At 38.8% G+C, this 24,466-nt stretch overlaps 2 protein-coding genes across 2 annotated transcripts; one reads left to right on the forward strand and one right to left on the reverse strand.

The window, feature by feature from the left end:
- The first annotated feature begins 497 nt into the window (after positions 1-497).
- On the forward strand, positions 498-20,591 carry LOC120746776 (sodium- and chloride-dependent GABA transporter 2-like). The gene is made up of 14 exons (XM_040052262.1): positions 498-1,067; positions 7,960-8,094; positions 8,180-8,320; positions 8,542-8,629; positions 10,593-10,725; positions 11,726-11,860; positions 11,938-12,041; positions 12,719-12,843; positions 14,879-14,991; positions 15,104-15,241; positions 16,434-16,536; positions 18,259-18,359; positions 18,499-18,669; positions 18,755-20,591. The coding sequence occupies exons 1-14, from the start codon at positions 893-895 to the stop codon at positions 18,845-18,847; spliced, it is 1,755 nt and encodes a 584-aa protein (XP_039908196.1). The 5' UTR covers positions 498-892; the 3' UTR covers positions 18,848-20,591.
- On the reverse strand, positions 19,958-23,980 carry ppil1 (peptidylprolyl isomerase (cyclophilin)-like 1). Its single transcript, XM_040052263.1, has 4 exons — positions 23,780-23,980; positions 23,408-23,562; positions 21,593-21,661; positions 19,958-21,272 (listed from the first exon to the last, which is right to left on the reverse strand). Exons 1-4 carry the CDS (start codon positions 23,833-23,835, stop codon positions 21,052-21,054), a joined length of 501 nt encoding a protein of 166 aa, XP_039908197.1. The 5' UTR covers positions 23,836-23,980; the 3' UTR covers positions 19,958-21,051.
- Positions 23,981-24,466: the final 486 nt, after the last annotated feature.

A 24,466-nucleotide genomic window follows, 5' to 3' on the forward strand; every position in this document is an offset into this window, starting at 1 on the left:
AATTGCATGCATTATGTACTTAATATCAATACCTTTCTAACATGGCACAGAGGTTTTTTACAGGGCTTTGCAAAAACAAAAATTAATAATAGTAATAATAATAAATAAGTAAACTTTTGCAGTGGCGAGCTAGTTTGAGCTTCCTGTCCTGCTGTTCTGGAATACTGATTGTGAGAAAAACAATTTTGGTGGACTCATTGCATATTTAAAATAAATTTGCCACCCTGATTGTAAAGGTAACAGTCTTCTTGTGTATTCTATCAACCCCACATATTACTGAGTGCTCAGAATTTTTTTTTATCACGTTTTATTTTTTGACACTTTCAGCATAAGGTTTGTTAATACATGTCGCTGTTGGTTATAGAAGTTTTTCAGACTGGCTTAACTATACTGGTATGTGTGTGTGTGTGTGTGTGTGTGTGTGTGTGTGTGTGTGTGTGTGTGTGTGTGTGTGTGTGTCTTTCTTTCTTTCTTTTCCCGCAGGACAGATACCGAGCACGCCCACACCCACGGAACACCTGTGGGCGTAACGGATTTTGACAGGTAAGCACGTTTCTTCACCGTCATGCTCGCACTGTCCCTATAGGCTGTTGGCCATGTTATAACATCTGCACGCACCGCGAATTGCTACATGTTGAAAGAATTCTATCAGAACAAAAAACAAAACAAAAAACAATTAAGGAGGGAGCTGGACTTCACTGAATAGCCGGCTGCTGGCCCGACAGTCTTGCAAAGCTCGGTTTTTGGCCTCACAGTCGGACAGTTAGGTAACAATTGGGTAACATTTAGGTAAGCTCGTGCACATCTGCATGACACGGTCCCCTGCCCGTCACTCCAGAAACTCGGGGACTTGTGTCAGTTTTACCATTAGGTAAGCTCTCTGCACGGCAGCATGGCAGACTCTCTGTGCAGGCTCTTCCATTCCTCCACAAAGACCACTTCAAAAACTGTTGAAGAGCGTGGCAAGTGGGGCAGCAAAAAGGAGTTCATCCTGTCTGTGGCCGGTGCTATTATTGGACTTGGCAACGTGTGGAGATTTCCATATCTTTGCTACAAGAATGGCGGGGGTGAGTATTTCTGTTATTCTCCCCCTTACTTAACCAAAGTGCAGTGCGACGTCTGAACCTCCGAAACTCTTTGTTCCCATAATAAAAAACAGAGGGGAGAGAGAGAGAGAGAGAGAGAGAGAGAGAAGAAACAGAATGACCAGTAGACTATTGTTTTATTAATCGCAGATGACTTTTTCTTGGTTGGGGGTGGGTCTAATTAGAGGATGAAAAACATATTAAATGGTTGATAAGCAGCTTAGTTTTCATCCCCGTTTCCTTCTGTCCCACAGGTTATTGAAAAAAAAATACATTGCCAGATTTATTCTGTTTTTTTATTACAAAGAAAGTTGCTTTCGCCTTTTTTTCTAGCCTAATTTGAATTTTACTGATTAATCTGCAGAGTTTTAGGCGCATAACAGAAGCAAACAACAAAAAGTGCGCTGGATCAATGCAACAGTGTTTTGGAACAGGGCAGCAAGTTTACCAATCAGAACAAGTTAAAAAGTAAACGCCATGTGATGATCTCAGTGTAATAAGGAGTACAGTAAGTAAAACATCCCAAAAGTCGTTATAATAGTAAATGTTTACACGAGAAGCAGTCGGTTAAACCATCGTAACAAATGCCACTGGTATATGAAGCTGGACTAGAAAACAAGCTCAAGAACCGCCTTTCAGTCAAAGCGCAGGGCGTGGAGCCAGAGTCAGCGTGGTTTTCACGAGCCAGTCTCAGCGGAGACTACACACCTGTTACGTAACGCAGTACAGAACCGCTGCAGTGCGCAGAAAGTCCCACAGTGCATACTTTTCGCATATGGAGCTTATTATCACCACTACTGGCGCACATCCCAGGGCTGCTCCTCACCAGAAAACAGTCTGTCCACACGGATGCACAGACCGTGGAGCTGCTCGTTATAGTGTCGTTAGTTATACCAGGGCGATTCCAGGATCAGAGCTTTGGGGGTGCTGAGCACCCAGAGAGTTGCCCAGCCAGGCAAGATAAACCTGTCTCTGTCAGTCCCTGCATCCTTAAATGTTGTCCCGACTCCCGAGTTCTCTCTGACTGTCACTTTGGTGCATTTAAACCCCTGTTCCTCCTTGTCCTCATCGTCTGTTGTCTTCGTCTCCGTTTTCAGTCATCATAATTTTAGCATCTCTGTGCAAGTCTGCAAATTTCTTTATTAAATCATAAGATTCTTAAATTCATCAAGTCTCTCTGTGCCTGCGTCCTCGTCACAAAACATGACATCACTGTTTTGTACATTTTAACACAATTTAATCCCCACAGTTGTGAAAGAAAAGAAAAGCACTTTGCCTGTAACAAAACCATCAAATCTGATAAAGGTTATTTAAATGCTGCAAAAGAAGAATGTATTGGAATAAAAAAAAAAATACATATCCTAACCTTAATTACTGGGGGAGAATAATGAGTGATGCTCATAGTGAGTAAAAAGTAAACTGACTGCATTTTTTGGACAGAGATTCACTTTTATTGTGTATGTATAATATAATACAGATACATAAAAAACACTCCCAAAACAGAATAAATTATTACAAATAAATTATTACAAAATATTAATAAAAACTATAAACATGGAGGCAACTTTGCCTGTGGTAGAATGTATACAATGACAACAAATCTTTATTGCAGATACTAATTTTATTAATTTAATAATAATAACTTTGTGTTGTAAGATTTATGAGTTTCATGCTTTCATAGTGGTACTTTTTGGACATTTTTTCTCAGGTGGTACACACTGTAAAAAGTTTGAGAAACACTGATAAGTGTATGTGTGCTTTTGGAAAACATTTAAAGCTGCTGTACAGAATCTTTGAAACAAGATTAAAACATTTTTAGAATATAAACAGAGCATCTGCTTCTCTTTACAGCTCCTCACTCCACCAGGGCTGTTTGGCACTTTCTGATAGTGTGCAAATGTGATGTACGTACTGCGGCAGTCATACAGACAACTGGACGGTCCAAAAGTTGGCTTACCTATTACTGGCTGAGGTTTTAGTAGAGTTGTGGCTGAACGACATAAAAATATATCATTAATTTTAATCTCCCCAATCAATTATAATGTTATGTTGGAATGTTGTTAAAGAGGGTCAAAAATGTTTCAACCCAGTTTGTTTTGCAGATTCTGTATAGCAGCTTTAATATAGGGAGAACACAACTTCCAGACTGTGTGAGTAAAATCTGTTTGTTTTTTTTCTCTTTGTCAGTTTAACAGTTTCTGTTGTGCCTGTCACTGTTCCCTGTCTGTTTTCTTACCTGGTTCTTCCTGACCTTGTACTTTCTCCTCACGTTCCCCTCTGTCCTCTCTCCCTCTTTGGACTGACAATCATACACAAATAGATTGTATTCAATTAGATGAAAAATTACATTAATATGAAAAAAATTCTATTAAGATCAGTAACAAAAAGTCCTCTTTCAGTGTACTGTTAACCAAAAGGCAAATAACCAAACCACATGAACATCTAATAAAAGATATAAACATTGAAACACTGATCCAACATTATTCTTGATTGATGGATCATTTGATCTTACACTTTTACCTGAATGTGGCTCCTTTTTTTGAAAAAACTTCCTTATATCCATTATGAACCTGGCTGTCTCTCTGTACACAAACACACACACACACAACAGGAGTTAAGTTTAAAGTTTTAGATTTTAAATAGGCTGTATACATTTCAATGGGAGCAACAGGACGATCAAAAGTTGCTGAATTTACTACAGAGCAGGACGGATTGTAAGGTAGCAAACATTGTTGGAAAACACGTTTTCAACACTGCAGGTTACCTGGTGTAATGCTTTTCAGCTAAAAAGAAACATGGTCTGACTCCTACCTAACTAAGAGTAACTGAAGGTTAAACGCAGCTAACATGTCCTTTTTAAGTCAGGCACTTACACCTCCACTCTGCTGTGTCTCAGCCACCACGCTCTGGCAGCAAGAGCGCTAGAGCCAGAGTAGGGGAGAGGCGAGCTGGAACAAACCATTTTGGGAGGGGGGTTATCTATACTTTTGTTGTTAAAATGTTATGTCTCAAACAAGTACAGTACTGTATGCTTTTTATATTTTTAGTAGTGTGTCACACAAACAGCGAATATTGTCAAAAAAAGTAAGAAATCTTTGGGGGTGCTTTGATTCATTTTGGGGGTGCTGAAGCGCCCCCCAAAAATGGGCTAAAATCGCCCCTGAGTTGCCTAGTGGTTTTAGATACGGGCGACAAGGGCGGTTCCCCGGGGCGGCATCGTGGTGGGGGGCGGCATCACGGGCATCGGCAAAAAAAAATCCTGGTACTCATGCTGCCCCAACGTCAGCCAGGGAATGGCATAGGCACCGATCGGTGTCTATTGCCCATTTGCTGGGTGTAAGGGCGCCCTCCGTTTGCGAGGTGCGCCTGCTGCTTGCGGCACAGGGAGGAGAGGGCGGGGCGGTAGGGGATTCTCTGGCTGGAGCAGCATCTAATAATAATCAACTCACAAAATAAAAACAAAATAAAAACAAACCAACAAACACGAAAACACCAGACATTATGATACAGACTTATAATTTGCACCCATGTTTTTTCGAAATTCTGTACACGAAAAGTGAGCGCGAGAGCCCTCGGTGCGCCTGCTCGCTGCTGAAGCCAAAGTAAACTTTATTGTCATCTCCGCTACATACAGTCCAGTATATAGAGAGACGAGACGACAAGGCTCCAGTTACAGCAGTGCAAGTAAACAAACAATATATATAAGAAGAGTAAGAAAATAAATATACACTTTAGGACTCGGGGTAAAGGGATCAATAACAATTTAAAATTTAAAATTTACAGTTTGATGATTTAAAGTCTCACACACAACCCGTCGAAAGGGGAGGGGGCCCGGCTGCTTCCAAATAGAGCACATTTCAATTATAATGTTGTAAATCCAAGCCCATTATCTATTCATGATATGAATCCTGGGTTGTGTGAAATCCCAGAAATAAACTCTAGACAAAGTGAATCTGTGAACTAAGGTGTAGGTCTATTAGGTTATGTTGTGGTGATCCTCGGGTTGAGGGATGGGTGTTCATACTGGAGTGCAAAATTAAAACCAATGGAAGATGGACAAGAAAAGTTGAAAGCCATCAGGTGCTCAGTTTAGAAAAAAGAGAAAAGAAGAGGAGGAGAAACGAGCAAAAGATGCAGGTAAGCAGATGTGTCATTGGATAATGGCAGGTCATCCTGAAACAATCAGAATCAGAATACTTTATTAATCCCTAAGGAAATTATGTGGGTTACAGTTGCTCCAAGAAGAAATGGTAAAATAGCAACAGTAACAGACTAAACTCCAAACAATACATTATGTTACAGATTTTAATATTAATTAGTCCTTGTCAATTGTTGATTTGTCCTGTTCTCATTGTATGACGAACTATGATGGCTGTTTGGTGGCTATTTGCATACTATGCATACTCTCTCTCTCTTCACATGTGTGTGTGTACAACAGTTTTATGTTAATGTACAATCCTTAATATGTTTTGTTTGTGTGTGTGTGTGTGTGTGTGTGTGTGTGGGAGGGGGGGGGGGAGGGGGGGAGGAGGCGCCAGAGGGAGTGTATGCCCAGGGAGCCAAACAGGCTAGGACCGCCACATGTGTGATTTTAATAAAGTGAAAGTGTGGAAGATCAGCAGTAGGGTTAACCGGTATAAACGAAGCCAAATGTAGTCGTTTGAGATTTATGTGGGTAAATGAAACAAAATTTGTCATCAGAGGATGAAAGATGAAGTGCTTTGGCAGTATTTTCTAAACCAGCGGTCCCCAACCTTTTTTGCGCCACGGACCGGTTTATGCCCAACAATATTTTCATGGACCGGCCTTTGAGGTGTCGCGGATAAATACAACAAAATAAAACTAGTACCGGTACCGAAAAAAAGAAAATTTATTCATAACACACGTGAAAAGACCAAGGAAAACCAAGTAAACGATGAAAACGATAACAAAATAATGCTGAAAACCGATAAAACCCCTGAAAACTATACATTTCACACCTGAGCCTCAACTCTCGCGGCCCGGTACCAAACGACTCACGGACCGGTACCGGTCCGAGGCCTGGGGGTTGGGGACCGCTGTTATGTATGTATGTATGTCAATTTTAATGAGATTTATAACAAGAAGAGGAGCGATTTGGCACCAAAAACAGGTTCTGTGCCTCGACAGCTGCAAATATTAATCTCAAAGAGGGTTAAAGGCCACATTTACCAGCAAGTTTACTTCAACTGCCAGAAAGGTGTGAAAGAATGTGTTCTTTGACACTTCAGTAAATTACTTACAGCTCTTTCTGCTGCCTTCCCTCCAGAAATACATGATACTTTCAGATTTCAACATGTAAGCTAAATCAAACCCAGCCTGTCCCATCTCAGGAACAGGAGCTGCAGCCCAGGAGTCTTGACTTTGCCTTTTTTTTAAATGTTAAATAAAGCCAGGTTGGCGGAGTACAAATTTGTTAAACTGGACACTTTAGAACAGGATCTCAAGAGCGACTGGGTTTCTAAATCTACCCGCAAGCTTGACTTGCTGTATCACCTTTGTTTACTTGTTATACCTAAAAAATGTTGAAGAGTTTAAATTTTTAGAGGTTACCTTAGGTTTCACCCTTACATTAAGAAATCAAGCCTAACACAAGTGGTGTTTCAAATAGATCATACAGGTGTATCTGCTAAAAAATCTCAGCCTCAAGGTCAGGGGTCAGAAGTCAAGTTTTCTAAAAATCTTGTGGATATGATAACTCAAGAAGGAAGTTACCTAACATTTTGAAATCGATACCACAAGTGCATTTACTAAAAATCTCCAACGAGTTCGAATCTCAGTGACCTTGAACTAAAGGTTAGAGGTTAGAGGTCAAGTTTTGTGAAAATCTTGTGAATGTGATTACTTGAGAAGAAGGCAATGTAGTGTAGTGATGTAGTGATACCACAGGTGCATCTATTAGCAGGCTGAGCCACCGCCAGTATTTTAATTGTTGTATAATTCTGTATGTCTGATTAACACTTTGATACATTTTGCATAATTTTCCATTTGTCAGCATGTGTATCTGTTACGGTTTGGAGGAGGACTCAAGCGCAGGACTCCGGTTCTGATGCTCACAAGAAGGATTTATTTACAAGTCACCAGGTGTATATACAAGAATGTGCGGGGGGGTGTTATATACAGCTGAGTGGGGGGAGAAGGGGTCTCCAGGGAAGTCCAAGGGAAAGCACGCGTTCTTCAGAATATCCACTCACACGATCACGGGCTCACACTCCGACACTGCCACACGGGAATCACACGGGGAAAAATCCAGGAAGCTCTGTAGACAGGGAGACAGGGTTAAGAACGACGCACAGAGGAAAACACTCTTAACTAAACTTGTTGTAGCTTGACTTCACTAACGCGTGGTAGACAACGATCCAGCGACGAACAGCAGTCACCTCCTGGCTTAAATGCTGCTCCAGGTGTCTCATCTCCCGAGGGCGTGGGCTGAGGGCGTGAACCCACAGTGAGTTCCGCCCCGGCGAGAGAGAAGAGGAAGAGAGAGAGAGAAACAGAGAGGGCTGATCAGCGTGCAGCTGATCCGCCTGGCCGTGACAGTATCTGCATGTATGTGTGTGTGCTTGCACATGCATGTAGGTGTGAGTCTTGGCGTGTCTCTGCTGATAGACTTTATAAATCCGTCTCTCTGGACAGCAAATGGAATTGAGCTAACAGCTGAATCAGATAAAGAGCATTGATCCCCTTGTGTGATTCATTAAACAGTTAAACTGAAAGATACTATTTTGCTTGGTTATCAGGAGGACATAATGTCGTTACTGTATTTCGTCCCTGTTATTTTAACTGTTAACATTTGCTGCCCTCAAAGCAGAGCCAAGCCATATGTTGTTTACTGTTTATTTTTTCCTACTTCTAGGTGCTTTCTTAATTCCTTATGTCCTGTTCCTTGTGACCTGTGGCATACCTCTATTTGTGCTGGAGACGGCACTGGGCCAGTACACCAGTCAGGGGGGGATCATGTGCTGGAGGAAGGTCTGCCCCTTGTTTGAAGGTGAGCTAACCACTGGGATTGTGGTGAAGCAGATCAATGAAGAAAAACTGAGGGAATGCAATGTTAACAGTTATGTTGTTTCCAGGCATGGGATACACCAGCCAAATGATCATTTTCTATGGAAGTATCAGCTATATTGTGATTTTAGCCTGGGCTTTTCTCTACTTGTTCTCTTCCTTCTCTGGAGAGTTGCCATGGGCCACCTGCAATAACACCTGGAACACAAGTAAATTCAATTTTCTGTCCCACATATACATCAACAAATTACTGACTTAATTGGTAAATGAATTGGAAGTATGTAAAGATTGGATTGAAATGTTAATATGCAAATATTCACACAACTGTACATTTATGAAATACTAAAGCTAATGTTCACAATATTTAATGCAGTATTCACTTGTTGATGTGTCAGCAGAGCGTGTTTAACAAGATTTTGATACATTTCAGATCGTTGTGTAGAAATAAACAACTACAATACTACTGCCAACTGGACATCACCTGTGAATGCATCATCTTCTGTTTTAGAGTTTTGGCAGTAAGTCACAAATCAGAGATAATTTGTTAACAATCCTCAATATTGTTTCAAAATTTATGTAAATTCAGATACGTATATTACATGCATTACATGGCTGTTAGCATTAATGGTAATTAATGGTAATTTATCATGTAGTTTGGAGGGCTTCACATTCACTATATTAAGTAGACCTAGTTAGTACAAGGGTTGATCCATTTTTTTTGCCTTCAGAACTCCCTTAATTCTTTATACCATAGATTGAACAAGGTGCTGGAAACATTTCTCAGAAATTTGCACCACATCCCAAAGGTGCTGTATTGAATTGAGATCTGGGTACTGTGGAGGCCAGAGGGGTACTCAATGTCATGTTCAAGAAACTATTTTGAGGTAATTAGAGCTTTGTGACATGGTGCATTATCCTGCTGGAAGCAGCCATCAGAAAACGGGCACATTGCGATCATAAAGGGATGGACATGATCAGCAACAAAAGTCAGACAGGCTGCAGTATTTGAACATCGCTCAATTCATGTTGTTTACGTCAGTTCATGTTGTTTACCATCTGAATGTGTGAGCAAAAATCAAAGCTCATCAAATCAGGCAAAACTTTTCTAGTCTTCAGTTGACCGACTCTGGTGAACTTACTGGAACTATAGCCTCAGTTTCCTGTTCGTAGGTGTTTGGAGTGGCACCCGGTATGGTCTTCTGCTGCTCTCCATCTGCTTTCATGTTTGATGCATTTTGTATTCAGATATGGTCTTCTGCACGCCTTGGTTATAACAACTAGTAATTAGGGTTACCAATTAGCGGTATTGGCCTTGTTGATGACCTCTGGCATCAGCAAGCTAATGGTTTTCTTTGACCATTAGCTATAAACTGTGGATGGTGGCATAATCCCAGTAGATTAGCGGTTTCTAAAATACTCGAGCTACAACTGGCTTATCTGTAATCATGTTCAGAGTCATGTAATTCGCACTTCTTTCTCTTGTTGATGATCACTTTAAAGTTCAGCAGGTTGTTTTGACCACATCTAAGTGCATGGATGCACCAACTTGCTGCTATCCTGCTGGCTGATTAGATATTTACATTAATACAGTTGTACCTAATAAAGTGGCCAATGAGAGTAAGTGTCATTAATTATTGTTTTTCTCTGGCTTTAATTGCTATGATAAGAGACTATGATAACAGATCTTTTTTGCAAAACACTTATTTGCTACTATTTGATGAGTACTATAATAAGTATCATTTGATACTCATTATAGTATTCTGTGTATACTGACATATACTTTATAACACCAGTATAGTTTTTAAAGAATTTTACTTGACTTTTTAAAATGAGAAGTACAAATCTAGAGGAAATTATAGGTTAGGAGTAGTATGAAATGTCATGTGTCTGTTAAGCAGGGTTAAACTGTTATGACACATTTAGAATGTGTAGAACACCAAAACTAAATTAAAAATCTTACAGAAATATCCCACATTTTGATAAATGTTTAGTGTGAAGATGCTTTAGATACAAGTAGTAGGGTCTGTTACTTCTTTTGACATTTTGCTGTCAGTGTGTAGAGATCTACAAACTGTTAAACTGATGTCTCAGTCACTTTTTTGATGTTGCTCTGTTAGGGTGGAGCGTGGTTGCTCCTGGCATTAAACACTTAATATGGCTGAAAACACCCATGTACTGAAGGTGTGAAGGGCTTTTAATTGCATGTTGAAGCTTGTGTCATTCTAAATAGTTTCATGAGCTTTAACTTCAACAGACCTTTCATGCCAAACCCAGTGACTTGTCAATCTATATGTAAGTACTTAAGTAGTCCACTGTGTAAGTATGCTGACATCAGTTTTCTAGCCACACTCACTGAATCTTCATTTTTAAAGTCTTTGTGTATTAACTAGATTCAAAATTTTACAAAAGAGTAGGTTTTATCCGACTATATACATTGGTTTAAAAGACCTTTCCATACACTGATAGTACGTCTTCTTTCAGGCGTCGGGTGTTGAATATATCCAGCGGCATAGAGAACTTGGGAACCATACAGTGGGACCTTTCTCTGTGCCATCTTCTAGCCTGGGTCATCTGCTACTTTTGTGTTTGGAAGGGAGTAAGATCCACAGGAAAGGTAACACTAAAAGGAATAATGTGGAGTTGCATTTTATACCCTCAGCAGTTTTCAGCATTTGTCACTGGCTTTCAGGTTCTTCAGGGAATCATTCAGATTCATTTCATGTTGCACAGTGTCTTTGTAGCTGTTGCCAATTTTATTGTGAAAATCTAATTTTCATTTATTTGGAGTTTTCTAGAGTTAGACAGATGTTTTGCATACTTTCTAATCTGGATTTGTAAACTTTTAGGCACACCTGTTTCCTCAATTTCCCTTCACGACCTTTGTATATCGGTTTGTTGTCTAAGCATGAAATTACATCACCTACTGACATAAAATGCGGTTAAGTTGTTGTGTAGTGAGGTGAGATAATCAGTGGCTGCTGTTATAAAAATCCCAAATTGTTTCGGTACTGAGCTCAAATTACTTACTTGCTACTACTTGTTCTCAGAGTGATTAAGGTGTGGTGTGAAGAAAAATGAAATGATCAGAGCTCCCAGACGTCCACTGCTTTTTTCCCCCTTCAGGCTGCCGCCATGGCAGTCGTTCAGTCTCACATTTGCACATGCCTGGCTTTCATACAGTGTATTCGAACCACACCACAACACATAACAGCTGAAGTTGGCACAAAAGAGGGTTATGAAAGCAAGTTTTGCAACTTTTATGGACAATACAGCCTCCTTTTAATAAACAAAGGAAAATATAGCAATATTATATTCTTGTACTTCTTTATGTTATTTCTTGGTCCAATGTGTCGCACATGATTTAAATTCTGGTCATGGAAGTCGCAGTTAAATAAGAATGGTATTATGCATTTGGTGTTACCTCCAAAGACTCTTTTTGGAGTCTTTGGAGGTAAAATGCAAATATTCACACAACTGTGAATATTGTTCACAGTTGTGTGACTTGTTGAATAATATCTTGATGCTGACATTAACAGCATGGCCTCATCATAGCGTGTGGTCATAAACAAGTAATCCTTCATTTAAAACCTAATTTATTTTTTATATATATACAGGCTACATATTTCACAGCCACGTTCCCCTTTGTCCTGTTAATCATGCTGTTTGTCAGAGGAATGACCCTTCCTGGAGCCTTCCATGGTATCAAGTACTACTTGTATCCCAATCCTGAACGACTCGCTGACCCACTGGTATGATTCAGCCTCATTTCTTAATCGTGTCAGACATTTCTGCAGCGGTGTTTATGAACTAATAACTTGGTTTACAGGTCTGGATGGATGCTGGAACACAAATATTTTATTCTTATGCCATATGTTTGGGATGCCTAACTACACTTGGGAGCTACAACAAGTACAACAATAACTGTTACAGGTGAGCTCCTCACGAAGATGTGACAAACATTTTAGTTTGTATGTCAGTGGCTGTCTCCAAATACTTTGCCACTAAATGTGTTTACAGCAGCTTTCTTACTTTCTGAAAGGCTTTAGCACTGGTCTAAGTAAATAACACATCAAGAAAACACATACTTGAAAATGATTTTGATTACAGCCCTTGTAATATGTGCATCCATTACCCCTTCTATTTTTATTAACCTTTAAGCACAGGTAGACATTCAGTCACCGTACAAAGCACTTTTCTATCTTACTAACCTCTTAAAGCACTTTAGACTACAGATCACATTTTAATCACACATTCATGTAGTGCTTTATTCCATGCACTTTATTATTTATGTATTCTATGGGCAGACTCCAGTAAAACCATACTGGATTACTGGCGACCGCAGTCCTTGTTTTTTTGCTCTCAAGGAGATCCCTGAGAATCTGTAGCAGCTGTAGAACTGGTTTATAAACATCTGCACTGAACTCACTAAGGCTGCAAAGAAAAGCAATCTGTGCTGAGAAGCACCTTGTTAACTGAATTAGCACCTCAAGCACTACCGCAAACAGAATATTAACCAGTGGGTAACAATGAAAGTGTTTCCCACAGCCCATTATCTTTTTGTTGTCTTAAAAAAAATAGTGACATTATGCTTTCTTTCTGATTTGCAGAGACTCCTTTTATCTTTGTTTGTTGAACAGCGCGACCAGCTTCATGTCAGGCTTTGCCATTTTCTCAGTTCTGGGTTACATGTCGCAAAAGCAGGGTGTCGACATTGCTACAGTCGCTGAGTCAGGTACGGATGTCAGTCTGAAAAGTATTTGAGTCTGCCTTTTTTTTTACCTCATCCATTATGCAAAAAATAAAGACAGATTAACATGAAAGCTTGTGATTTAGTTTCAAAGTTGATCCAAGTACAACTCTGGACACAAGAATTTTTAAAAGAGCTTCTTTAACACTGCAAGCAGATTAGTTCTTTCACACAACACATGCATCAAATTGAAAAAAGAGGAAAATGTCATCTAGATGTTCTCAAGATAATATCATGAACTCAGCTGGATCCAGCAGCTCAGTTCATGGAAGCAATTTTCAGCCTTGGTCGAGGTGTATGAGCCCGAACTGCTCTTATTTTTCATTTTTATAGTTAGGATTTTTAGACTTAAATTTTAAAATTATCCACAAGCATACAGGATCAGCTCTGGCACTACTGACTTTGACACTATAAGGCATGATGCTGGGGAATTTTCACAAGCATGGAATGATTGTCCCTTATTTCCCAAAACTTGGAGCAGCTTGTGCTTGTAATGCTGAAACGTCTGTACTCCATGCTGTGTAGTGTGTGCTCAACTACTGCCAACCAAAATTGAGTAAGAATGCCACCCAGGGTTTCTGTAGTCAATAACAACCCCAACACATGAATGCAGCACACATTTTATTATCAGATGGTCTGTCAGTCAATATCATAGAGCAATATTTGTATTTTTGGCCATCAGGCTGTTCTATTTAGCAGTAGCAATAATTAGTTATTGTTAATATTTCTTCCCTCACACCCAACTGGTCACAGCAGATAGCCGCCCCTCCCCTGAGTCTGCTTCTGCCGAAAGTTTCTTATCATAAAAAGGACGTTTTTCCTTCCCACTGTTGCCAAAGTGCTTGCTCATAGAGGGTCAAATGATCGTTGTAGTTTTTTCCTTTTTTCTCTGTAATATTGTTGAGTCTTTACTTTAAAATGTTAAGTGCCTTAAGGAGACTGTTGGAAACATAAACCTAATGCATCTATCTTTCCCGGCTGTTGTTTTGAACTACCATGTACAAAAAAACACTACTATTATGGAAAATGTTGTATTCCATTAACTACAACCTGCTTTCTGGAGGCATATTGCATCCCTCAAGGGACTATGCATGCCTTTTCTATCTACAGAAAGTACACCGTCTTTCAAGGTTTTACATTTCAGTAAATTTTAAAAATGCAGAAGCAGTGTATGAAAAACTAAGTGGACTGAATGTTTTATTAGCTTGTGGAACCATCTTTAGCAGGAATAACTGAAGCAGTTGTTTTCTGCATTACTATATCGGTTTCTCGCATCATTCTGGAGGAATCGTAGCACTCTCTGCTTCTTAAAACATAGCTTCTCTTCACTGAGGTTTACGGACATTCATTTATTCGCAGCTCTCTTAAGGTAGCCCCACAGCATTTCTGACTTCTTAATTTCAGCTTGAATTTAGGCCTATTTAAATATATATAAGAAATCAGCACCTTACTGGTAATTCATTTTCTATTCCTACCTGTCAAAGGATTTTTGTTTTTATGTGATCAGCTTCATGAAATGTGCTTTTTCTGTTTACTAAGCAATCTACATGTCTATGTGACTTTTCACCTAATAACTTTTGTGATGAACTTATTCAGCTACTAAACCACTTCCTGTTTTCAGAGAACAGTTAGATGTAGAGAAGAAAAACTGCAGCTCTTTCTGAGAACATGCAGATGTAGTAAAGGGGAAGAACCTGTTGCTCTGAGTGACGTTGTTATTTTTCACACACACACACACACACAGACATAAAACATGTATAAATAAAGAATGCAGGCAGACGCAGATCGCAGAGTGTGCGTCACTGCCCACGCGTGTAAAGACGACTGCAGTGTTTGTGTTTTCTAACTCAGGTGTCTTAGCTGAAGAACTGCGGGGTGATTTAAAGAAATCCCCTGTTCTATTGTTTAACATGTTTCAGATTTATTTGATCCAATCTGCATTTCCTTAACAATTGTACAACTCCGTAATGATCATAAAGTTGTCATTTAGAGACACTTTGGCATCTGTTTCACTTTGTAGGTCCAGGCCTTGTTTTCATAGTCTACCCACAAGCTGTGACCCTGCTGCCTTGGCCTCAGGTCTGGTCTGTGTGCTTCTTTGCCATGATCATCTTGTTAGGAATAGATGGTCAGGTGAGTTGCAGTTTTTTTTATATCTCCTAAGAAAATGTAATGCAGTATTGTTATTTTTTTTTCTTCTGGTTAACTTACCTCGACACTAACCTGTCTTTGTGTAATTCTCAAGTTTGCAGGTCTTGAAAGCATCATGACCTCTTTGACAGATGTCTTCCCCTCCCATTTAAGGAAAGGATATCACAGAGAGCTTTATCTGATGCTGATCTGTGCGCTTTGCTATCTGTTTGGCCTGTTATTGGTGTCACAGGTGAGATGTTTAAAAACAACATAATTATTATAACTTTCATGCCTAAAATTAATTTCATAAAAGTTGGAACAGTGGCAATGCAAGACTGGAAAAATGTAGTGCTACAAAAAAAATGATGGTTGTGTAAATCTGAATATTTAATGGCACCTGCTTTTATATGGATCTTGTTCAGTGTTTTTGTAAATGCCCCAGGCTTGGTGGGCTTGGTATCATGGGTATAACAAAATGGAAATCAAAACAAGGGAAGCACAAAAATCACATGTCTGCATGTGCTCAGGGGAGTCTGGGTGTCCTGCGAGGACACTTCAGGTGTATGTGGTACTGGGCCCGTTGCTGTGGACTTTTAGTTCCTTCACACCAATAGTGAAACCACGCTTTGAATTAATAGCAATGTCAGGTTTGGTGGGTGTTGAATTCCCTTTGTTTCTGATTCTGTTCAAAATTCTTATTAATACATTTGTGTGAGACATAATGGACTCATGATCACAACCTTGCTTTTTGTGTATGATGTGATCCTTCAAGCTTCATCAAGTGGCAGTTTGCTGGCAAATGGGGAGCAGCAATGATGAGAATTACCACCTTGAAGTCTGATTGGATTGGAATGCCTGCTCCAAGTTGGTTGGCATTGCTGCCAGTGTAGAAAAGTTCAAGTACCTCAGGGTCTTGAGTGGGGAGAGTGGTAGGAACAGTGACAGGGATGTTCATAGCCTCACTTATAACCACGAGCTATGGGTTGTGGTCAAAAGGACAAGATTGGAAATAATTAGCAAAAATGGATGTACTTTGAAGGGCATCTGGGACTTAGGCTTACAGTTACAGAGCAGTTTGGTCAATTTGTAGGCAAGGTGTTTTTAGAAGGGTTAGGAAGGATGGCCCAGGCAGGACACAACAGAGTAATGGGGGTGTGGGAAATCTCATCAACCCAGACCTGAGTGGAGAAGCAGCTGTCTTTCAAAACTGCAGCAAATGGTTTCTTCAGTTCACAAAGAGCATATTAACCTAATTTATTGGTAAACATGCCCCTGTCTGGAGATTTATGAAATTTGTTGATGAGATTTTGTCCTAATGCTTCTTTTAGTATAATATAGAGTTCACTTTGCTTTCTAAGTTTGTAGGATATCAAAGTTGTTGATATACTAGATAATAAGTGTGAATAGCTTCAAGATTAACATGATGAATGTTTTAATTTTAGGCTGGTGCATACATTCTGCAGATCTTCGATCACTATGTTTGCAGCGGTCCTACTCTGCTGCTGATGGCAATTTTCCAGTCAGTTACGATTGGATGGATTTATGGTAAGACAAAATTATTATTGTTATAAAAGTCTTTGGTTTTTATGTCTTTTTATAGTGACGTCCTAATAGCTGTCCACTATTATTACCAAAATATATCTTGTAATTCTCTATACATGCTGTATATACATACACATGTAGGGCTGGATTTACAGCACAAAGCATTTTTGGTAATTTAAAAGCAACTGTCAGGACCTGCTAAAGAGGCACAGTATCAACTGAAAGATGGGGATGCAGGTTTCTTTGCTATTGAACTTATTGCATCTTATTGTATCTGCAGAAATCTTGAAATGTACTGAATTTAATGCAGACAAAAGCAGGTCTGTTTTCATACCTGATGCAGTGTTTTTTGGAAGATATTTGCGACATGTTATTATTTGCATAATCAGCACGAGTGGATAGCTGAATGGTGTGAGTCCCCAAGCCCCCCACACCCAGCCCTGTATCTTTTTTCTTATATTTAGCTTTCAAGGAGTCCGATTAGCTTATTATATATTTTTAAGTTGTCTTGAATAATACTCCAGGCTTTCTGAAGGTATTTCAAGGTTTTTCTTTGGACGTTGGCTATTTTCACTTATTGTCAGTCCAGTTATTGTACCGGCCCATTTTCAGAGGAATGTTTTATTTTGTTTGTTAAACACATAATTCAAGGGATGAACTAGTGTTGTGTCTACAAATAAAATACAAGCAAATAACTGATTTTATATTGTATCTTCAGGCAAAAACATAATTTATTCCCTTTTCTTTGGTTGATTTTATGACAAAATAGCATAAAGTAGTATTTTTGTACCAACAAGGTGATTTCTTATGGAAGCCCGTTTCCGCCACTAAAAAAAAAAAAAAAGGATCCATAACTCAAAATTTCGAGTTATTTTCTCGAAATTTCGAGTTATTTTCTCGAAATTTCGAGTTATTATCTCGAAATTTCGAGTTATTTTCTCGAAATTTCGACATATGAACTCAAAATTTTGAGAAAAGCAACTCGAAATTTCGAGTTAGCGCTGCCAATCAGTAATCTACGTGAATGACGTCATTTCCATGTTACCCGGAAGCTGAAGCCCTCAGCTACAAATGCTACAGCTAAGCTACCGGTATTACATCCAGTCGTGAATGCACAGATTGCTGAGTGTTTTCAGCCTGGCTTCACAAATGATGAAATCCCTGTGTTATTAGCTGAATCACATGGTGTTACTATCAGCAAACATACTTTAATTTGTTGGGATCCGTTTTTGAGTGCGCAGTCCTGCGCCATATGCTTCCGGGTAACAAGAAAGCGACCTCATTCACGTATATTTTTGATTGGCAGAGCTAACTCGAAATTTTGAGAAAAGTAACTCGAAATTTCGAGTTATATTTCTCGAAATTTCGAGATAATAACTCGAAATTTCGAGAAAATAACTCGAAATTTCGAGTTATGGATACTAGATTTTTTTTTTTTTTTTAGTGGCGGAAACGGGCTTCCATAGATTCTCAAAGACCTATTAGCTGAAAACCTGGCATATATTAGCATGGTATGCAGTGTGTCCTTAAAATAATTTGAGGAACCTGAACAATTGACAAAGGCCTCCTCCTTAAATGGAAGCTGAGAGTTTACAGCCCATATTCACTGTATAACTGTCATTTGAAAAAGCAGTCATTGTAAAAACCTTAAAAATATAATTTTGTTGTGGGGAAATATTAAAAGTTAAACACAAGTTTATTTCTAGTAAACTGTCTCTGTTCTAGGTGCCGATCGCTTCTACACCAACATTGAGGACATGATTGGATACAGACCTCTGTCACTGATCAAGTACTGCTGGCTCTATGCCACCCCTCTCATTTGCAGTGTAAGTTTCTAAAGCAGCTTCTGTAAACAGTTTATCAGTATGCTCTATTTTCATAAGATAAGATGAGATCAGCTTTATTAGTCCCACACATGGGAAATTCATCCCATAATGTTTATTATTTATATGTTTTCTTTTGAAGGGAACACTTATATTTTTGCTCCTGAGGTACACCCCTCTGAAGTTCAACAACACATACGTGTATCCTTGGTGGGCTTACTGCATTGGCTGGTTCCTCGCGCTGTCGTCACTTTCTATGGTCCCAGTCACTATGATCTACAAACTGGCCAAAGGAAGAGGGAGTCTCTGGCAGGTCAGTGATGTTGTTAGTGTCGGCTGTTAGTGATAATAACTGATAATAACTGATAATAACTGACAATATTAATTCCTTTACCAAGCGTCTGAAGACCAGCTCCCAGCCTGCAAGTGATCTTCGAGGAATGGAAAAGGAAATGATAAATGTCCATGATTCACTACGTGCCCCAAAATAACTGTTCAGCCTTATTCACTGAAATGCAAATCTTTAAATGTACCTTTTAATTTGCGTTTTAAATAATACTTAAGGTGTGGGTCCTCTATTATGCACATATATGGTGGCTGGTATTAATATTTTTTATAAGGTGAAAGGGTCTATCTGAAGCACGAAATGTCTGAATATCTGTTAGAGGCTGAATGTATAAAATACTACACTGATATGGAGCCTCTGATATGACTTTAATTTGCATTTCAAATACCTCAAACCCTAACAATAACATTTTTACTTGACTTTTTACTTTAAACTCACTACGAACACACAGACGTTGAGATTGAAAAGAAACTTACAATTATTATTTATAGACCAACACAGTGAATAGAGATTTTAAAACTAGTGCTGTCGGCGTTAAATCTTGTTAAAATGACGTTAACACCATAACCGCATTAACGCAGCAAATTTCCGTTAACGCGGATCGCCATGGCGACAACGCGCCGTGCAGCCCCTCGCACCGTGACAAGTTTTTTTTTCTTTTTTAGAAACATAAAAGCAAGGTCTTTTAGTGTTTAAAAGTATTGAGCTGAAAACACATATTCACAGTTTAACACGTTTTTATGATGATCACTTTTTTAATGATTTCCTACATTACATCAACTGCTACTTCTGTTGTGTTTTTGTGATGTTTCATGGAAATCTGGGTTATTTTAATACAACGTTTTTATATATTCATACAAATTGAAAAGTAAAAGGCTGTTTTTCTGTTCCTCTCTCAGTCAGAACCTGTTTTAAAAATTATATCTATCATCATTCTGGCATTAAGTTCTAAATACTTAAATAACATGGGGACCTGCGTAGAAACACCTTCATAACATTTAAAATGAAAAAGATTAGCTTCACTAAGCTTGTAACTTTATTTTGGTTACAGCTACAACATACAAGAGACAAAATGCTTTATAACATACGCATGAAAAATAAAAACTTACATTTCATAGAACAAAGGTCAACATTGCTACATGCTGACATGCTAAGTAATGCCAAGGATCAAGTTTTCAGTGTTCTGAACCTTTTTTATGTTTATATTCCTATAGTTTTTTGGCTGAAATACACTGAATGTAAGCAACAGAGGTCAGTTTTGTTTTTGTTTTTTACTTCAGACGCCTTTAGTGCCCCCTCCTTTTTTAATTACCTGGAACTGAGGAGTAACTATGAAATTGTGTCCTTTGGAAAGATTTCTCCTTGACGTTTTCTGGTATGTGTTTCATGTTGCTTGTGCTACACACACATATCAGGAAACACTAGGCCTAACGATCCGTATGTATTTTAAGCATTCAGAGTATATTTCATGATATTCTTTTTTTTATCAACATGTATAATAAACCAAATAAATATTGCTCTTCGAGTCTGTCAAAAAGTGGTTAATATTTGCTCCTTACATTTATAACTGAACTCCTAAAATGCCTTAAACATTACTTTTACTTTAAGGTGCATTGTATTTTCTTGGATTATTGTATTGGTTTTGACTTTTTAAATGTGTCTTGATATTTGACCTTGAATTTGTATAATAAAATACTTTGGGGAATAATTTAGCTTTCACTGTGAAAGCTTTTCTGTAATTTAAAAGTGAATGTGTTGAGAGAGTGTGACAGATACAGACTCTATGGTGCAGGCCAATCCATGACTGATCAGTTTCCATTGTGTCTTTGGAGCATTGACAGTTTGTTTGGGCTTGTTGTCATGCTAGAAAATAAAACTGTTGCCAATCACATGCTTTCTAGATGGCATTGCATGGTGGATGACAATCTGATGGCACCTTTCTGTGTTCATAATTACATTAATTTGAAAAAATCCCAAACAACTGGCTGAAATTCAGCTCCTCCAACATGTTTTACAGATGTTTGTAGACACTCGTTGTGTCTCTCCGGAGCTTTCATTTTACAGATATGCAGTAATCAATATTTGATTGATGCTGCTCGTCATTTAATTGCTCTCGTGGTTTTATTTTTGTTCCTTGTGGAGTTAAAACTTATAACCAATACACATTGTAATAATCAATTTGGCTTTAAAACGCAATTTGTTTTGATAGTGATAACTAAGTAGGAATGTCTAACAGTTTGGTGGATTAATATTGTCTACAGGTTATTTGCACAGCTGAAGAAAACACATTTTACTTACATTAAAAAGATATTTATTTAAAAAAAGCAACCAAACAAACAAAAGTTTCATTTAACTGGATACATTTGCTCTGAGAATTTTGATATCATCAGCTGGACGATCTTGGCTGTTCGTCTCCACCATCCCAATCCGGTTCAGCACTCCCATTCCCTGACACACTCTTCCAAAAATACTGTGCTTTCCATCTAACCACTGAGTGGGTGCGAGGGTGAGGAAGAACTGACTGCCATTGGTGTCCGGCCCCGCGTTGGCCATCGCTAGAATACCAGCACCTAACAGGCACAGAGACATAATGAGAAATTATAAATGTCCTCACTATCAGTTATCACACAGGTATTTATCGGGATCACTGGACTCAGTTTATTCAGCTGTGAACTAAAGAAATGTTTCAAAAACACCAGAAACCTTTACAAGTTATTGGTATACATGAACTCTACTGAAGATTTGAATCTAAAAATAAAGCGTCCATATGTGAACATGTGCATACAAATACCAGATTAAGACATCAGTACTGACACACACAAATGATTTGAAGGATTTGCTCCAGAGCCTGTCTTTATAAGCCTATAAAAGCTTCTTCTACGTGCATTACCTGTGAATTTTAGTTCTGGGCGTAGTTCATCCTCAAACTGTTTGCCAAAAATGGAGGCACCACCTCGACCTGTTTGGAAAACAAACATTACAAGTGGCGCATTGGATGAGTTTTCTGAAGACCATGAACATGTGAAATTAATCAGACAGTAGTGACAGGGCCACTTTATTAGGTATACATATAACTACTCATTAATCTAAAAACCTAATCACATAGCAGTAACTGTAGACGTGTTCAAGACGACAATAAAGTTTAAACTGAGCATCAGAATGCAGAAGAAAGGTGATTTAAGTGACTTTGAACTTAGCAGGAGTACTTCAAAATTGCTGATCACGCAACCATCTCCAGGGTTTACAGTCTGTAAAAGAGAAAATTCTCTGGGCAAAAATGCCTCGTTGATGCCAGAGGTCAGACAAGAACGGACAGACCTCTTTAAGTGATATGAAGCCAACAGTAATTCAAATAACAACAACCAAGGTATGCAGAACACAGCGTATTGAAGCGTGAAGCAGACGGGATACAGCAGATCACACTGCGTGCCACTCCTGTTAGTTAAAAACATGAAACTGAGGCTACAATTCACACAGCTGGTGTTAATGGTGTGGGAGATATTTTGTTGGCACACGTTGGGCCCCTTAGTACCAGGTGAACATCTTTCAAAAGTCAAAGCCTGCCTGACTATTATTGCTGACCATGCCCATCGCTTTATAGCCACAGTGTTACCCATATTCTGATGGCTGCTTCCAGTAGGATAATGCACCTTATCACAAAACTCAGATAGCCTGAAATTGGTTTGATTTACATTACAACGAGATCACTGTGCTCAAATACAGCACCTTGTTATACAATATTTGAAATTAACAAAACAAACAACCCCCCCCCCCCACTATATTTTCAGAAATATTTGTGGGTTTTTCTTGTTTTGTTTTTTTTTGTACTACTTCAACACTAAAGTGGCCCTCACATGAGATGACCGTGCCTGCAGTGGCCCACAGCTCATTCAAGTTTGAGTCCCCTGCAATACAGCATCTTTGATGAAAGTTGAGATTAAATAGTAGATGTCCAGCGGACAAAGCTGAATGTTTCCAACATCTTGTTCAACGTGTACCATGAAGAATTAAGGCAGTTCTTTAGGCAAAGGGGGCTCCAACGAAGTATTAGCAAGGTGTGCCTAATAAAGTGGCTGATTAGTATGTATAAAAGAGGATTCAATATTAAGAAAATTACATATTTTTCTTGGAAAAATACAGACATGCTTTTGATGGCAAAGAAAAAGAACAACTGTAAAATATACAGTATTATAAGCATCTGTAAATATTATTTGCATATGCAAACACACCGTTTAATGAAGTTCTGTATCAACAAACAAAGCATCTGGTTAAAAGTCATGTTAATCACCTGAACACTGGATCTATATTAAGAGTTCTGACTGATTATAAAACTACGAGCATTAATATGCTGCTTCAACAGCCTTCATGATTCCATATAAGAATTTTGGAACCTGGCTGGTTTACAGCCAAATGAGCGGGAATGTAATATTGGGCAGCATCAACACCAAAACTTCATTTATGGAGTTTGCTTTGTGCACAGTCATAAAACAGTCATGTCAGTGTATTAGGGGAGGGGAAAAAACACAACACATTGTAAATTGGAACAATACGAAAGACATCTACATTTACTTAGCTTCATGTTAAAGTGACTGACATGTTTAGTAATCTAGACACCCTTAAGTAGCATTTAGCCTACTCAAATCATGAACCTGTTACCCTAACATGTGGACAGTGGTATTCAAACACTTATCTGTGACGAACCCACCTGTTCCTGTGGGATCTCCTCCCTGCACCATGAAGTCTTTGATGATCCGGTGAAACTTGGTGTTGTTGTAGTAGCCTCTTCTGGACAGCTCTGCGAAGTTCTTGCAGGTCTTTGGTGCATGGTTCCAGTACAGCTCCACCACAACAGTCCCCATCCTGCAACGCACGGCCAGTTAGCATGTCTTTAGCGGCTCTGAATAACAAAGGCTGTCTCTTAAACTAGTTTTAGCGGAAACGTGCTATGCTTCATGCGGTTTGTTAAAAAGATTATGAAAAAATAAAATATGCAAAATGTATTAACGCAACAGACACCAACACTTCAGGTTCCTCAAAGCTAGCTGAGTTAGCATCCAGTGTTTCATTGGGGACTTACGTCGTCTCCAAAGCCACTGTGGGAGGCTGCCATGTGTCCGGAGGAATCCCCGACATTATCACCTCAAACCGTAAGCTACAACAGTTGTGAAAAAATGTTTAGTTAAACTTAAGTTCTAATAAGTAGCCAGGAATTTCTTAGCCCAGAGAATTCATTCAACACATTTCAAAAGGAGTTTCTTCTTCTGTGGTTTGCCGAGCATTTCCTTTGAGTGTTAGAGAAAGGCTGCCATCTGCTGGACGAACTAAATGATACCACCCCTTTTTTTATTGTGTTGCTTACGTTTAGCATTCTTTACCAGCATCAGCTTCTCAGAAGTTCAGATTAACAGACGACTTTTTAACAGTGTTGTTACTAAGAATAAACTGAAAAACTACATTACAAACCACATTTCACTGTCATTTACGCTTTACTTTGTAAGAAAGAAAAAGGACCCTGTCTTAAAGTTTGGTTATCTGGAAATACATTTTGTCTTGATAATGTAGTTAAAGAGATTTCTAAATATGTATGATATAGTAAATACATTTAACAAAAGAAATTCATATCATTATCATCCCCTGTAGTAGTAATAATAGCAGCAGTAGTTTATGTCATTACTAATAAAGTGCTTCCAAGGTGCAGTAACACATGTATCTTATGCAACTGAAGGATCCCTGGTAAGATTGTAAGAAGAGACGCAGAGCCAGC

Source organism: Simochromis diagramma, unplaced genomic scaffold, assembly GCF_900408965.1.
Source record: "Simochromis diagramma unplaced genomic scaffold, fSimDia1.1 OVJJ01000389.1, whole genome shotgun sequence".
NCBI lineage: Eukaryota > Metazoa > Chordata > Actinopteri > Cichliformes > Cichlidae > Simochromis > Simochromis diagramma.

Bases quoted from the DNA above. Each gene is read 5' to 3' on its own strand.
- LOC120746776 (XM_040052262.1), top strand. From the start codon at position 893: ATGGCAGACTCTCTGTGCAGGCTCTTCCATTCCTCCACAAAGACCACT. The intron at 8,630-10,592 runs GTAAGTCACAAA...GTCTTCTTTCAG, and splicing joins TCTGTTTTAGAGTTTTGGCA to GCGTCGGGTGTTGAATATAT. The intron at 12,042-12,718 runs GTGAGCTCCTCA...TCTGATTTGCAG, and splicing joins TACAACAATAACTGTTACAG to AGACTCCTTTTATCTTTGTT.
- ppil1 (XM_040052263.1), bottom strand. From the start codon at position 23,835: ATGTCGGGGATTCCTCCGGACACATGGCAGCCTCCCACAGTGGCTTTG. The intron at 21,662-23,407 runs GTGGGTTCGTCA...TTTTCCAAACAG, and splicing joins AGGAGATCCCACAGGAACAG to GTCGAGGTGGTGCCTCCATT. The intron at 21,273-21,592 runs GTAATGCACGTA...TGTGCCTGTTAG, and splicing joins CCCAGAACTAAAATTCACAG to GTGCTGGTATTCTAGCGATG.